We start from the raw sequence: 17806 nt of genomic DNA on the forward strand, positions 1-17806 counted from the left end.
AATGATGTTTCCGTTAGGTATGCCTTGTTTGTACAGGAGAAGGTAGGTTTCCAAATAAACTAAGTAATTTGTTACCAACAGTTTTATCAAAATAAAAATAAAACTAGATTAATAGTAAATAGTTGTGGAAATTCAGGATGTATAATTCACGATACATTTTATTTTTGAGTGTAAGAATTACAAATGAATGTTTTTATTCGAACCCAGTCAAAATATGATAAAACAAATTTTGTCTGTTCCTGAGTTTATTTCACCCTACAATTTTTTTAAGGGGTTCAATTCGAAGACTCCTGGTCACTAGCTGATGAATGGCATTCTTCTTCAATGGCATTCTTCTTTAAATGGATTTGCTTCTTTTTCATCTTTATATATTGCGGTAATTACTTACCGTGAAATATTTATTTTAAACAGGCGGAATAAGTTGCGAGGAGGTAAACTCGTATTACCTACCACAATGAAAAGGGCACGTGGATGATCGCAAAATAAACCTCCGCATGGAGCCATATAAACATGCAATAAGTTTCAATAAGCAACAGAGGCAACCCTGCTGGAGGTGGAACGTACCGCTAAATATGACTTTTTTTATTGAAGGAGGTGAATAAGGTATAGAAGTGTTAGGAGTTCAACTAGTACTCCTGACATGTTGATATTTTATATGAAAAAAAAACATCATTTCATTACCCCTCTCTATTTGCCTCGTATGTTTGTGGTAAAATTAATAATAAACCGTCATTTACACTCAGGTAAATGAATGTCTTCTGGTGAAGGGTTGGACGCCCTAACTGTATACGGAGTCAAAAAGGTTACAAATGCATATATATATATATATATATATATATATATATATATATATATATATATATATATATATATATATATATATATATATACCTATATATATATATATATATATATATATATATATATATATATATATATATATATATATATATATATAGAGCTATGTTTTCACATATGAATTGGTACTTAGGGGATTACACTTGAGAATTGTCAATAAAATTTATTGAATTTGTAGTTCAACTGTTTCGTGTTGGTTTGAATGGGAATTCGTACCACTAGGTCACTACTATTTCGTATTGAATCAAAATTACAAATATTTTGTTGTATAAGCTGCTTTTGGCAAGACTTGGCAACTTACGAAGACGCTAACTATGGTATCGACAGAAGACTCGATCCATGTATATAGATGATAAAAGAGGCCTCCAAGGCCGGTCTGCGGCAAAAACAAGCTTCGACATTTACTGCCGAACTAGATTCCTTCAATGTCTTTCAGTCCAGCTTTCACTGTAAGGCAACTAGATAAGCTTGTGATCTAACACCAGACAGCGCTGTTCCGAACCGCCAATGTATCGTCAGTAGTGCTAAGCTGAACCACTCAACTATCCTTGAAGATTAAGCCTGAAAGTAAAGGCAATAACATCTCCCCTTACGAAAATGCCATCTGTGAAATCGACAGAAGACTCAATCCACGAATATCGAGGATAAACGGGACTTATCAAGGCGGTCTGTTGCAAAGCCAAGTTTCGACATCAACCGCCAACCGAGATTCATCCTCTATCTTTCACTTCAACATTCACTGCAGATCATGTCTGGGAAAAAACTCCAGTAATATTCTGAAATGAAAATACAATAAAAATGAATGAAATAATCAAAGTACCTGATGAAAATGACCACAGAATAAAAATAAATAAAGAATAATAAAAATGAAAATAAACAAAAAATAAATATTAGACAATGGAAGTTTAAACTAATGAAATTCACTATGAAACATTGTCAACCACTTTCGAACAAACCTTCAAGATAATACTCCTTAATGACCGTACTACCATGTGGCAAGAACTCCTCAATCTAAACTTGGCGTGCTATTTTTGGTCTTGGCTCTCCAGGGCTTTTCCATTGGGACGATTGGATTTCGATGTCATAACCATATACCCATGTATATGGGTATATTATATGTATATATGTATATGAGTTTCTCAATTCCTGAGAGTTGTCGTTCGTATGGGGGCGGCAGCTGATTAACGGAAAAACAGACAGACAGACAGACAGATATACAGTGTCACACATAAAGTCCGCATCAAATGGGATTTTTTTTGTTCATCTCTTCAAGCAACTTTTGATATCTCCATTAGGTTGTGCCTTAAAAATGATGCCAAATGACATGCATATGATCAAGTGATTTTTCTTCCATGTCAAATTTGACATTTTTTCCAAAAAATGTTCAGAAAAGCAGTTATTGCTTGAAATTTCAAAAATCGGTAAAGAGAAAAGATGATTGTTTTTTCATTTTTCACCCATGTACCAATTTTTAGCTCTCTAGTACAAATTTAGTTTTTTTACAGTTTTTCGAAAATTTGACATTTGCTGATTTCTCAAATTTAGCCAAACCTCAACAAAGTTAGTGCTTTATGCCTAACTTATCTTTCCAACGCATTTTTATTACCAATTGCAATTCTAAATACAACTTATTTCGCAAAAATTTACAACACCAGGAAAAATTATGCCAAAAATGATGCAAAGTTGATACAGTTTTTAAAAACAGATAAATATTTCACTTTATTTCTACTTTTTGCGAAATAGCTTGATACATAAGCATAATTAAAAAACAATATCAATGAAAAGTCAATAATTTATTCTTTACTGCACTTTTCAAACAGTTGAACTTTGATTTACTAATTACGAAAAATTACAACGAAATTAAACTAAGGGTACTGGAAACAATTGAACTGAACTGAATAAGCAAAATATTTTATAGTCATATTACATTTGTTGAATAACTCAAAATAGTGTTTATCAGTTTTAGATTTAAAATAGTTTATTCGTTGTCTAGTGTGTTGTTAAAAATGCTGAATTTTCAAGAGAAAATTGAAATCGTTTTAATATGCGGCGAGAATACCGGTCACCGACAAGTAGCTGATATTTTCAATGCCAAACATCCTGCAAGAAATATTCATCAGTCAACAGTTAGTAAGATAATAGCTAAGTTTAAATCTACTGGCTCGGTTGAGAGTAATTTTAGAAAAGCACATCAGCCTTCTAGACATATTGAAGAAGTGAAATTTGAAATATGTTTGGATGTTGTTGAACATAAAAAAACAAGTATTCAAGATATTGCAGATAGAACAGATGTTAACCGAGAGAGTGTACGACGTATTTTACACAAAAATAAAATTACGTCTTATAAACCGAAATTTATCAATACATTAAAAAAAAGGGACTTCGATATGCGATTGTATTTTTCTTTTTGGTTTCAAGGGGAAAAAGAAGAAAATTATCATTTTCCTTATCAAATTTTATGGACAGATGAAGCGACCTTCTCTTCAAATGGCGTTGTGAGCTCGCAAAACTGCAGGTGGTGGGCAAAAGAAAACCCACATTTCGTAATCGAATGTCGAGATCAATATTCGTTTAAGACGAATGTATGGTGTGGCATATTAAACGATCAAATCATAGGACCATACTTTTTTAGACATAATTTAAATTCTGCGGACTACCTACACTTTGTGAATACCGAACTGTCTGAAGTTTTGGATAATATGCCCCTTCAAGTAAGAAATGTTGTGTGGTATCAGTGTGATGGTGCATCTATTCATACTACAAGGGTGGTTAAAGAGCGTCTTTTGGAAATATTTAGGGGCAAAGTAATCAGTCGCAATATGGAACACTTTTGGCCGCCTAGATCTCCTGATATAACCCCACTAGATTTCTTCTTGTGGGGTTACTTAAAACAAAAGGTGTATAAGCAAAGACCTTTTCGAGATATAAACCATTTAGAGGCAGTTATTCGAGAATGTGTTGTAAGCACGAAACCCCGTAGTATAAAGAATGCAATTAAAGATGTTTCAAAAAGGACGATTGATTGCATTGAACGTGGTGGAAGGCACACCGAAATGTGACTTTTTATTTTGTATTTCTATTGGTATTTACATGGTTTAGGCATATGTTTCGATTTGATTAAGTGTTCTTGATTTAAATTATAACTCTATTTTAACAGATGTTTGTTAGAATTTTTTACGGTTTAGTTTTCTAGGCAACAAAATCTAAATTGATTTCTGAAGTAATTTTGTTCATTCATACCTCATAAAAGATATTTAGTAAATGTGAAATTAGTAAATTTAGTAAATCAAAGTTTAACTGTTTGAAAAGTGGAGTAAAGAATAAATTATTGACTTTTCATTGATATTGTTTTTTAATTATGCTTATGTATCAAGCTATTTCGCAAAAAGTAGTAATAAAGTGAAATATTTATCTGTTTTTAAAAACTGTATCAACTTTGCATCATTTTTGGCATAATTTTTTCTGGTGTTTTAAATTTTTGCGAAATAATTTGTATTTAGACTTGCAATTGGTAATAAAAATGCGTTGGAAAGATAAGTTAGGCATAAAGCACTAACTTTGTTGAGGTTTGGCTAAATTTGAGAAATCGGCAAATGTCAAATTTTCGAAAAACTGTAAAAAAACTGAATTTGTACTAGAGAGCTAAAAATTGGTATATGGGTAAAAAATGAAAAAACAATCATCTTTTCTCTTTACCGATTTTCGAAATTTCGAGCAATAACTGCTTTTCTGAACATTTTTTGGAAAAAATGTCAAATTGGACATGGAAGAAAAATCACTTGATCGGTCATATGCATGTCATTTGGCATCATTTTTGAAGCACAACCTAATGGAGATATCAAAAGTTGCTTGAAGAGATGAACAAAAAAAATCCCATTTGATGCGGACTTTATGTGTGACACGATATCGAGATATCTAGTGACACGATTCGAGATATCTAGCATGACAGGTTTTTTTCCAATATTCGTCACTCAGAATATTTGAAATTATAAAGTTGTGCCTAGTCCAATTGAATTTTTTTTTGGTCATATATTCTACATTGGTAACTCTCTCAAACGATATATCTTTAATCTACCTGTGATATACAGGGTATGAAAAACCGCTTGCCACATATTGTAAATAAAAATTTGCAGAATCTTCCTTATTTTGAATAGAACATCCTGTATATTATTGATTCATAAGGAGCGCCAACGAAACCTCTACAAATTTCATTAAGTATTCTCTATGGCTAGGTTCAATAGTTTTTCTTGAAAAAGGATTTTTTTCTAAAAATGGTCGTTCTTCCTATTTCTACGCCATAAACTCGACTTTTTTCAAAGCGAAATCCATTTGACGACTGAAGAATGTACGAAAGATATCTTGTTTCAATTTTATACATGATAGCGTGTCCTATAGTTTTTCTTATTTTGTTTTTCTTATTTTTTTTTCTAAAAATGACAACTCTCTATTGTATCGCCATAATATCAATGATATTTTTACGTTGAAATCCATATGTGACGACTGTGATCGAGATATATGTTATGTTTATAACACATTTATTCCCTAAATAGAACATCGTGCAATTTCTTCATTTGATGCATAGTTTTTGTCCAAGCTTTTCCTTAAAATATCGCTCCATGCCTAAAATTACCTGTTGCTAGATAAAAAAGTTTTGAATTACACTGTAAAATGTACGTTCTTGAATAATTACAATAATTTCAATAATCTCGAAATATGTGCCATATTTTTTCGGTCTAAAACAACCTCATCGAATAAAATAAAATTAAACGATTTGTTGAAACTGGATGTATCAATTATTCTAAACATGAGCGCATCAAGCCAGCTACTAATGAAGATAATGAATTGCAAGTTCTTCTTGCTGTTGAAGAAGATTCTAGTAGGAGTCAACGACAAATTGATGAAATAGTGGATATAAGTGCAACGAGCTTTGAAGAAACATCGCTTTCATCCATCTCACACTACTGTATGCCGATTTTGAGAAAAGAGTGAGATTTTGCAATTGGGGCATGGGAAAAATTCGTCGAAAAGAATATTTTTTCAATAACATTTTATGGTCGGATGAATCGACATTCCATAAAAATGGATTTGTGAATCGACATAATTACCATTATTATTCGACAGAAAATCCCCACTTATTGAGACAGGTGGACTATCAATATAGGTGGTCGATAAATGTCTGGGGAGGCATCATTGGAGAATATGTAATTGGTCCATACTTTTTCAGGGACATATGAATGGAACAATGTATGTGCACCTGCTTACTATTCGGCAGGAGTGAGAGATCATCTGAATGAAGTATTTCCCAATAAATGTATAGGACGGAATGGGCATGTACGGTGGCCCGCTAGATCACCAGATTTAACAAAACTGAATTCTTTCTTATGGAGATACATAAAAAATATGGTTTACGTCGAGCCACCGAGCCGCTAGCTTCTTCCGAAAATATGTGACTTAGAATAACGATTGCTTTTGGAAGCATTACACCAGCTGTCTTGCGCAGGACAGAACAGACTTTGAAACAAAGACTTCAGCTCTGCATTTAAGAAAATGGAAGACATTTCGAACATATTTTATAAAAGTTTCTTTATCAACCTTCATTAAACTCTTCCTTTTTTAGTTTTGTAGTTTGTCAGTTGACAAATCTAAATATCTAGAACTTAAGCCCTGAATTCATGAATATACACCATAACATGAAAAAATAATTAGTAATAAATTAGTAAAAATTCTGCATCCAATGAAAAAAATAATTTTCCATTTAGAAAAATATTTGTTTGGACACGCTATAATGTACGAAATTGAAACAAGGTATCTTTCGTACATTCTTATCAGTCGTCAAATGGATTTCGCTTTGAAAAAAGTCTTTCATCGTGTAAAATACTTAATCAAATTAAAAACGAATTCAAACAATTTCGCCTTTAATGACTTTTCTTGACAGTTATTATTTTTTTTCTCATCTGTCTAATTCTCAAACAACCTATGATATTTATCAAACAACTTATACATAGTGTTGAACAATTAACTGATATAAAAAAATACAAATAAAATAAGTAACATTCTCCACCCCCAAGCAGACTTTGCAAGGTGAGTATATCAACTCTTGACACACTTTGGTGACAGGTCTCACTTATGTTCCATGCTTATTCCTAATTCGAACAACTCTGATGACTCCGTCTTTACCGGGAAACGTTTCTTCTATTTTTCCTATGATCCACTGATTCCTAGGTGCCTTCTCGTCCACAATTAAAACTATGTCGCCAATTCTAATAGGATTAGTTTTGTCATGCCATTTTCGTCTCTGAAGAAGTGTTGGTCTATATTCAATTACCCATCGTTTCCAGTACGTATCTGCCAATGCTTGTGCAATTCTCCATTGCTTTCTGCTAGAAAGCTCCACATTGCCGAATGATCTGACATCACCTGGTCGCAGTAGCAGAAAATGGTTCGGAGTGATAGCTTCTGGCTCGTTTGGATCAACTGATATGTGTGTCAAGGGCCTTGAATTGATAATATATTCAATTTCACTCATCAAGGTTACCAAAACCTCTTCTTTTGGATTGATGGACTTCAAACTGATCTTCAGAGCTGTTTTAATAGATCTTATCATCCTTTCCCAGATTCCACCCATGTGTGGAGCTCCGGGAGGGTCAAATTTCCAAATTATATTTTTAGATGCGACTTCTTCTGAAATCTTTTTCTGGTCTAAGCTTTGGAACCATTTCTTAAGTTCACGTTCTGCTCCGACAAAATTGGTCCCGGTATCTGTTATTATCTCCTTTGGTTGACCTCTTCTACACATAAAACGTCGGATAGCAAGTATAGCAGAACTTGTGTCCAAAGATGCCGCGAGTTCAATATGGATTGCACGGAGGGTGAGACAGGTAAAGCGTACGCCGTATCGTTTTTCTACTCTTCTTCCTATTGTAACAGTCATGGGACCAAAAAAGTCAATTCCAACGTATGAAAACGGGAAAGAAAATGCTCCTAACCGCTCGGGAGGCAACAAACCCATTTCTGGAAAAAGAGGTTTACAATTTCGATTTCTACATTCTTGGCAATTTCTGAAGCTCTTCTTTACAGCTACTCGTATATTTATAATCCAATATTTGGAACGAAGATTGTTGACCACTGTCTCCAAACCTATGTGTTTAGATTCTTGATGATACCTATGTATGAGGAGCTATGTGAATTTGTGCTTTGGATCTAACAGAATAGGGTTTCGCGATTCAAATGGTATATCCAACTCTTTCGTATCTGGAATCCTACCGCCCAGGCGTAATATAAAATATTCGTCCAAGAAGGCAGATAATTTATGTAAGCGACTAGACTTTGGTAGAAATAGCTTTCTTTTCAAAATGGAAATTTCTTCTCCAAACGTTTCTTCCTGACACTTTCTGATCCATAACTTCATGGAATCTTCGATTTCATCTGCAATCAAAATTAAGTCGGTCGGCCTAAACAGTTTTGTAATCTTGACCACTTTTTTGAAATGTAGAATCCAAGCAGTTGATCGAATGAGTCGATTAAATTTCGAGAATCTGCATATATTGGGGAAGTCCATCGGAAGAACTAGACTATCATTAACATCTAAGAGTAGTATCAGATTGTCTTCATTGGAGCAACGTGATTCTTCCGGCCAATCAGTTTCAGGCAATTTTAGAACATGTGGTCCAGAAAACCACTCACCTCCTGGCAACAAATCGATATCTTTCCTTTCTTTCGTCGCTTGATCTGCAACATTCAATTCAGATGGTATTCAATGCCATTGCGACAAATCAGAGTCTTCGTGAATTTCTCCAAGTCGACAACCTACGAAAATCGGGAATCTTCTTGATTCAGACCTGATTTGATGAATAACAACCATTGAGTAAGTCCAGAAGTGAACTTTATCAATTTCATATTCCAGTTCCTTCCTTATAGATTTTGCCATTCTACATGCAAGCACTGCTCCTTGTAATTCCAATTTTGGGATGGTTTGTTGATTCATTGGACCAACTTTGAATTTTGCTGCTAGAAATGAAATGTGGACTTCGTCATTTTTAACCATCCTCAAAAAGGCGACTGCTGCATATGCCTTATCACTTGCATCGGAAAATAAATGCAAATCAACTTTGTTGATTAACGTAGAATTAGGAAAGTAATATCTATTGATAGTGACAGGAGTATAATGTTTCAATTGGGTCAACCATTTCAGCCAGGTGTAGAAAAGTTCTTCTGTTATAGCTTGATCCCAATCAATATGACTTCTCCATATATTCTGAATCAGAATTCTAGCATTTATCATGAGAGGAGCAAGAAAACCAAGCGGGTCAAATACTGCCATAACCGTGCGCAGTACTTCCCTTTTTGTTGGTACTTTCTCTCCATGGCAGATTTCAGCAGGAATTTTTTTCAGGTCCAATATAAATACAAAATCGTCAGTCGTAGGAGACCAGGATATGCCCAGAACTCTTTCTAACATTTTTGAGTCCAGTTTCACATCTACTTGAGAATTAGCACGGAAGTTCTCTGGAATCGACATTACTTAATTTGAATTACTTATCCACTTCACCATATCAAAATTTGCCTCTTTATGAACAACAATAACATTTCGAATTCTATCGATAGCTTCATCTATCGTATGACAAGAGTCCAAGTAATCGTCGTCGACGTAATGTTGTTTCTCCATTGCACAGACAATCCCTAGATATTTATCTTCAAACGACGCTGCATTTTTGTTTTTTACAAACTGTGCTGCAGACGGGGACGATATTGCACCAAAAATCATCGCCTTCATTTCGTAAACATCTGGACTGTGGTTTCTCTCCATACCTCGCCATAAAAATAATTGTACACATCTGTCTTCCTCGATAATTGAAACTCTATGAAACATATCTCTGATATCACCTCCAAAAGCAATTCTTCCTTGTCTGAATCGCCACAAGACAGATATCAAAGATGGAACGTAGTCAGGACCTTGGCAAAGGAAATCGTTAAGACTCACACCTTGAGATTTTGCCGCAGCGTCAAAAACCAGGCGAATCTTTCCAGGTTTGTTGATATTCGCAACCCCAAAGTGTGGAAGATACCAGTTGTTTTTATTATTCTGAACTTCAGATGGATGTAACTTCCTAGCGTATCCTTTTTGATGATACTCAGTAATCTTTGTAGTATACTCTTCAGCAAATTTGGCATCCTTGTCCATTTTTCGTTCCATACAATACAGACGATTCAGGGCATTAGTTTTACTGGGCGGTAGAGTAAGGTTGTCACGTTTCCATAGGTGCCCTATTTCGTAATGATTACCGACTTTCTTCAGAGTTCTTTCCATAATCTCCACAGCCCTTTTGTCTTCGATTGATTTGATAACATTGTCTGCTATTTTTACACCAAAAGCTTCAAGACGAAAAGTATCTTTCACTATTTCATGCAGTTTGTCATCATTCAAATGTCTGCAACAAAGAGTTACATGGGAAAGAAAGGTTTCAGTTTCACTGGTAGGACCATGCACTGTCCATCCTAATTTACATTGAGACATAATGGGCTGATGCAGTTGTGGTTGGATGATATTTCTTGGTACTATGAGGCCACAATTATCCTGACCGATCAACAGCTCCGGTTTAGCATTTCTTATTGATGCCAATAGATCACGGTCTAAATGAGGATATTTTTCGTTCAAGTTATCAACATCTATTTCTTGAGATGGAAGTTGCAAAATCTGCACGGTTCTGACTTGTTTCAGCGTGAAGAATTTTTGTGGGTTTCTAGAAGCAGCGATATCTAAAGAAACCATTCGTGAATGATCTTCGTGGTGAGTTATTTCATTAGTCCATTGGAAACAGAGTGGAACAACCGGTCCTGGAAGTCGTAATCTGCGAGCTAAGTCTTCCTCAATCATGGTACAGGTTGATCCTTCATCAAAGAGTGCGTAAGTCGGAATATCCCCAGCTGGTCCTCTAAGAATCACAGGTGCGATTCGTAGTAGTACAGGTTTTGTTTCATTTCCTGAAGATTTACTATGAAAACTAGCACATAAATTGGCCTGACTCACAAGATTGTTTGGGCTTTGCGATTCATTTTGTGGTTGTTGATTATTCACAATATTATTTAGGCTTTGCAGTTCATTTTGTGATTGTTCATTGCGTGGAACATGAAGTAGAGAATGATGTCTACCTCTACAACCATCCTTACCACACCTCGATTTCAAAAAACATTTATTCGACATATGCTCAATTTTGAGACAGAGGAAACATAATTTGAGGTTGAGAACATTCTTTCGTCTTTCATTCACTGATAATTCAGAGAATTTCGTACATTTTGATATTACGTGGTCAAGATTTTTACAAAAAATGCACTCACTAATTTTATTCTCCGAAAAACTATCTCTTTTTGAAATCATGACAGTTTCCCTTCTGATAGAATTTTTAGATAGACTATTTCTTTGAAAAGGATTACTAAAAGCGGCCATCGAGTTAAGCTCTTCTTCAAACCATTCAGAAAAATCTTCTAATGATGTTTGTATTCCTTTCAAATCACGTTGATGCTTGAATTTTCCCCATGAAAACTTTTGCATAGTAGGAAGCTTTTCTATCAAATTTGTTAACAGATCTGGATTGTAGAGATAAAGATGAGAATTGACGTTTTTCATTGTGGTTACCATGTTATTTACAACATTAGAAAAATAAATCCATGACTCCCACTTGTCGTCTTTAATGTTACCACTCCGGTCTACCAAAATTCATTTCTAGCATCTTGATAATTTTGGAGACGTTTTTCGGGGAAATGAGAAGAGCTTTGACAGTTTCTCTTGCTTTGCCCTTCAATGCCCGGTTCAAACGGATCAAATTGTCTTCATCAGATAACTCAAGTTGATCTGTAGATCTTCTAAACTAATTGATGAAAATAGGCCAATCAGACAAATCTCCAGAAAATTCCGTGAGATTCTTGTATTTTTGTTGTAAAAGAACTTTATTCGTGGCATTCGCATTTTGTGCATATTGTTTGACAATATCTAAAAGCACCTGGTTATTCTCTCCACCCCCAACAAAACTTGAAACATTGACATTAGGCGAAGATAAAATATTAAAAGATTCTGGTTGATTGTGATCCTTGTGAATACACTGTCTTGACTCTGTTACCCAATTATCGATAACATTTGGATTTGCATAAAAATGTTCGGAATAAGTTGGAAATTCCTCTTTTTCGTTCACCGAACTATTGGTTTCACTTTTATCGGCAATTTTTCTTCGTATTTCAGCTTCTTTTCGTAAAAATTGTCGTTCTAGCTCTAAGGCTTTTAGCTTTTCCTTAGATTCTTCTTCAGTAAGTTCCCTCTCTCTTCTTATCAGCTCCATTTCCATATGTAGTCGATTTATACTTGAATTGTGAGAAGGAACGGAATTTTCTTTCAAAATTTTCACAGAACCAACACTGTTTATCCCTGGTGGAGCAGAAAATGAGCTCTTGCGAAGTTCACTTGTAGGAAATTTCCCCTGGCGAGAATCTTTACTAGATGTGACTTTTCTTGTAGAATTTGTGCGGTTACTTGGAACTGGTTGAATTTTACCCGTAACCACACTTGAATCAGATACTACATTTGACATATCTATAAATCTCGAAGGCGGAACTCCTTTGTTGGGCCTCTCACTCCGTCGGACATTTTTGACGTGTGATGGTTCATTTGCTTCATTGTATTGTTCCATAGCGGTTCAATAATTACTCGAAGGACTTAGGAATACTTAATGAAATTTGTGGAGGTTTCGTTGGCGCTTCTTACGGATCGATAATATACAGGGTGTTCCATTTAAAATAAGGAAGATTCTGCAAATTATTATTTACAATATGTGGCAAGCGGTTTTTCATACCCTGTATATCACATCGACTTCAGATATATCGTTCGAGAGAGTTACCACTAGAATATTTGACCAAAAAATAAGTACAATTGGACTTGGCACAACTTTATAATTTTAAATATTCTGAGTGACGAACATTGAAAAAAAAACCTGTCATGCTAGATATCTCGAAAACCGTCAAAATGTTCGAAGTGAAGATATACATAAAGTGTCTTTTATTTTCTATGTAGAAACCGAAAAAGCGATAAAAAATATAGGTTGCCATTTAAAAAAACACAGTTGGGATCCGCCCAGAAAAAATTGAACACCCTGTGTGACCGCCAATATTTTTATTTTGTCAGGCTCGTGCAATAAGGTAATATTATAGAAATTTAGAATACTATTTGTTTCCTAAATTGAGATATGGAACACCGCGTCACTGTTGCAGGACCCTATATATATATATATATATATATATATATATATATATATACAGAGATATAAATATTAACGAGTGTGTATGATATAAATCAAAAGGGGAAAATTCGTGGACAGAACACTCAAAAATAGGGGCAAACCGCGGACACGTGGTGATGTTAGATGATGCCTGGGAATTCTAGGTCTTCTAATTGAAACCACAAATGTGCGGTTAGCTCCTGTTAGTGACACCGTGCATATGTGATGTTTTTCATGTTTGGTAACCAGTTGTTGTCCATCTTTGCAATTGGCTGCACCGCGCTGATGAGGCCAATAGCCAGAAACACGTGTCCGCGGTTTGCCCCTATTTTTGAGTGTTCTGTCCACGAATTTTCCCCTTTTGATTTATATATATATATATATATATATATATATATATATATATATATATATATCCATATATACAGGGTGTAACTGAATAAGTGTTAAACATTTAAGGAGGTGATTCCTCATCGAAAAAAAGATAGGATCTTTCATATAAAGAAATTTCATTGGAGCATCTCTTGTTAAGATACAGCCCCTTAAAGGGGGTACATAAAATTTGTATAACAATTTTTTTCACAAGCAGTGAAAAAGTTACAATATGGAAATTAACCTGACGTTTTTTACTACCAAAAAGACACTTAGCCAGAAATTTATTTGGTTTACCCCATGGTTGTAAGAGGTGGAAAACGCAACCCCTAAAATTTATTTCCAATGTAACTTTTTGTCTTATTATTTGTTTACCATTTAAAAATTTATTTCCGATAGCCTTTTTCATTATTAACAAAAAATGTCTCTTGGGTTTTTTGCCCAAAATAAACCGTAACCGAAATAATGAATTTATTCCATTTGGTTTTTACACACTGTAGACCGCGAAGTTTGAATATTCACCTAATTTTTTGAACAGTCTACGTGTTTGAAGGATACCCGTTGCTTTCAGGTACGTCCCTTATAACATTTTTCTCAATATCGCATCTTTTTCACTCAAGGGGAACGTAAAAAGCCTATGGACAAGAAAGTTTAGTCTTGCCATTCTGTGTTGTGGACAATGGTGTGGAAATTCAACCCTGAATTTTTTGATGAACTACAATTATTGAGTTCAGCGAACTAACCCTCTTATGACAATCTAACCAAGGTCGACTATAACCCAATTTTCCATGAAACTACAATATAATGACTAATTTGAGTTGTATAGGTGAAAGATGAAACCGCAGTATCCGCTACCCCCTCTTTCCACTGCCGGCACAGCGCCATAAGCACTCCTGAAAACTTGAAAGCTCTCATCCCTCGCCTCTGAGCATTGTCAGTCTGATGCTGTGCTCCTTCTCGTCTAAAAGTCGATGCGAGGAAGTGGAAAGCGCAATTACGTTCCAAAACGCCGGGCCCGTTTGTGTATCTAGTGACAAAAGAAAATATTCGCGTGAAATTGTTTCGTCAGGAATCCGTTTGAATCGTGACACTCTTATGAGGTAACCTTTATAGAGAATCACTCAACAAAACTTGAACGTTGGAAGTAGGTTATTCAGGAGTTGGGAAGTTTTGAGGTTGATGGAAAATTTAAAAAATAAGAGTTTAGGTCAAAGAAAATTTTGATCAGTCCATTCGGTTCGAAAATGTTTTTGTTTTAGGAGCGAACATCAAGATTATATTTTTTAAAATATATAAGTTTATAGAGTTTTGAATATAATGAATGAGCTAGAAGTGTACAACCTTCTCCTATATTATCCTTAAACTATTGTGGATAATTCTGAATATTGTTTCATTGGAAGAGGATTAATATTCAAAACTCCTGACGAGAGTTTCGAAGAATTATCGCTGCGTTTACATTTTCTTAAATATCAACAATATTGTTGAATCCGAAAGCCTGATGTAGAATTCTAACATCGTTTTCAACTGAATATATATTTGTTCTTGAAATTCGAAGTTTCCTCCATTTGAGCTATACCAAGCTCATAACAGACTATTTATACGAGGTCTGTTTAAAAAATAAGGCTAATTTTTTTTCCTCCTCAGATATAATACACAATCCTCAAAGCAGTTCTGATATGCAATTTTTAGTATGTTCCTGAGCTTTCTCAACGATTCGGTTTTTATCTCTTCAATCGTCTCAAAACTCTTAAAAACATTATTCAATCTTTCTTTATCTATGGGAATCTTACCTGAATTCTGGAAGCAAAGTTTTCTCAAATCCACAAATCTGGTGATAGAGAAAAATATTAAAAACTACCGTTCAGTGAGCAAGCAATCTGAAATTCCCAAGTTGCTGGATTGTTTGATAACTAAAAAACTGACATTCGATACAAAAAACATAATAAATGAACACCAACAGGGCTTTATATCTGGTAGATCCACCACTACGAATATATTCCTTTATCAACATTTTCTCTTGAATAACCTAGAGGAAAAACACCAAATTGACTTTATACTGATTTCTCTAAAGCCTTTGACAGGATAAATCATTATCTTCTCATGGCTAAGCTCCTAGCATGAGGCATCAATGGTAACATGTTAAAATAGTTGGACAATAGAATTCAGTATGTTAAATATGCTGGTTTCATATCATCACAAATTCCTGTAACGTCTGGTGTCCCTCAAGGATCACATATTGGCCTAATAATCATTTTGTGAACGATGTGTCGGATGTCATACGCCACAGCTATTATTCAATGTTTGCAGATGATCTTGAACTTTACAGAGTTGTAGATAACTTTTATAATGCAGAACTGTTACAGATATATTTAAATAACTTATCTCGTTGGTGTAATGGAAACATGCTTCATTCAAATATGAATAAATGTTATCAAATAACATTTTCAAGAGCTGTGCAACCTATTGTGTATCCATATAAAATCAAAAACATTAATCTAACGTTGACTAACAGCGTTCGGGACTTGGGAGTGTTGTTTGATAGCAAAGTAACCTTGAAAGTTCATATTGATCACATCATATCTGAATCACTCAAATTTTTGGGATTTGTTCAACGATCCACACATACATTTTCTATAAACACCTTTAAAATATTGTACTGTTCTTTGGTACGCTCGGTCTTGGAAAATAATTTCGTGATATGGAGTCCTCCATATCAGACAGATATATCTATGATTGTGAAAGTACAAAACAAATTTCTGAGATCATGTGCATTTAAGCTCGGATATCAGAAGTCCGACTATGAGTATTTAGACATTCTGCTTCTTCTGAATTTATCTACTTTGGAGCACCGCTGAGCTGAAATTGATCTAAGACTTCTTCATAAAGTTATAAATGGTGATATGAATTGTCCATTTGTAAGACAAATGATTAACTTTAATGTAAATTCAAGAAGAACCAGAGTGTCGGAATTGGTTAATGTTCCTTACCATTCTACTAGCTATGGCTTAAATTAAACCATTACTAGAATGCTTACGTGTTGACCTACTATGAAGAAACTGCGGATTATTATTATTAATAATTATTTGATATTTGTTTTTTGATATTCTATATTATTATTCAATTGTTTATTTTTTCAATCACACTATTTATATGTTCATTGTATAATGGCAGGTCCGTAAATAAATAAATAAATAATTAATAAATAAAAATTGTGACATTTGATCGAACTTGGCGTGCTTTTTTAATTTTGGCTTTCCTGGGCGTTTCCATTAGGACGATTGGACCTTGGTTTCGATGTCATAACCATATATCTATGATTCGTCCCTAGTTATGACCCTTTGAAAAATATCGGAAACGCCAATGATGGTTTTTAACAATTCCTAAGCGATGCTCATGCGACAGTTTTTTTGATTAAAATTTAGCACACGCTGCCACACTTCATGCCGAAAATTTCTAAAAAAATTGCATGGCATGAACCAACCGATATGTCGACATCCTCAGCTACTTCTCTAATAGTGGTTCGACGACTCTCCATAACAACTTTATTCACTATCTTAACATTTTCATCGGTGTCGATGTCCTGAGGCGTCCAGGGCGAGCGACGTCATTGTCATCTTCTTGACCTTCTGTAAAAAGCTTGTACCACTTGTAAATATTTTTCTGAACCAGAATACAATCACTGTATGCCACTGTCAATATTTCAAGTATTTTTGAACACCTCATTTTATTTTTTACACAAAATTTGATGAAAATTCTTCGATCCATTTTTTTCGATAACAGAAAATCATCGAACACGCAAAACTCTTCAATCTTTTATGCCTCTCACCAACAAACTGAACAATCTAAACAGCTGAAATTGTGAAAATATGTGCGAGACGAGTGTACCAATATGTAAAAAAATAAAAAAAATCGCAAATTCACCTTCTTTTTTGAACAGTCAAAGCGTGGTTTCCAGTTAGCTCGCTGATATTTTGATTCATATTTCTTACTTTTTGAATGATTTAACGACTTCTGAGGTGGAGAAAAGATGAATCATATCGGAAAGAACGTACCGTTTTCTTGAGATATAAAAAAACATAAAATCCGATTTTCATGACTCATATCCCAGTAAACGACTGACTCATTCGGAAGCTTCAATGCAAGTTTTTCCACTATATTCCCGAAGGATATTTTGTTTCATCCAAAAACATGTTCTGTTACTGAGGTGAATAAGAAACAGAAGGGTTTCAACATGTCTTGAAATTCGTATCAGAAGTATTTGAAAATTTATGTGATGGAATAACACTTCATCTCAGAATGAATTAACACTTCAT

At 34.5% G+C, this 17806-nt stretch overlaps 3 protein-coding genes across 3 annotated transcripts; all 3 read right to left on the bottom strand.

Annotated features, from left to right (window-relative positions):
• Positions 1–6982: 6982 nt before the first annotated feature.
• On the bottom strand, positions 6983–7867 carry LOC141481960 (uncharacterized). Its single transcript, XM_074174458.1, has one exon. It carries the CDS (start codon positions 7865–7867, stop codon positions 6983–6985), a length of 885 nt encoding a protein of 294 aa, XP_074030559.1.
• Positions 7868–8611: 744 nt separating this feature from the next.
• On the bottom strand, positions 8612–9376 carry LOC141481961 (uncharacterized). Its single transcript, XM_074174459.1, has one exon. The coding sequence runs from the start codon at positions 9374–9376 to the stop codon at positions 8612–8614; it is 765 nt and encodes a 254-aa protein (XP_074030560.1).
• Positions 9377–9379: 3 nt separating this feature from the next.
• Positions 9380–11494, bottom strand: LOC141481962 (uncharacterized). Its single transcript, XM_074174460.1, has one exon. The coding sequence runs from the start codon at positions 11492–11494 to the stop codon at positions 9380–9382; it is 2115 nt and encodes a 704-aa protein (XP_074030561.1).
• Between the last annotated feature and the right edge of the window lie 6312 nt (positions 11495–17806).

Source organism: Leptinotarsa decemlineata, unplaced genomic scaffold (genome assembly GCF_025532065.1).
Source record: "Leptinotarsa decemlineata unplaced genomic scaffold, Ldec_3_MD MMD2_tig00000576_RagTag_RagTag, whole genome shotgun sequence".
Lineage (NCBI taxonomy): Eukaryota > Metazoa > Arthropoda > Insecta > Coleoptera > Chrysomelidae > Leptinotarsa > Leptinotarsa decemlineata.

What these genes read in the sequence shown, in the direction of transcription:
- LOC141481960 (XM_074174458.1), bottom strand. Translation starts at nt 7,867, where the DNA reads ATGGGTTTGTTGCCTCCCGAGCGGTTAGGAGCATTTTCTTTCCCGTTT.
- LOC141481961 (XM_074174459.1), bottom strand. Translation starts at nt 9,376, where the DNA reads ATGTCGATTCCAGAGAACTTCCGTGCTAATTCTCAAGTAGATGTGAAA.
- LOC141481962 (XM_074174460.1), bottom strand. Translation starts at nt 11,494, where the DNA reads ATGGTAACCACAATGAAAAACGTCAATTCTCATCTTTATCTCTACAAT.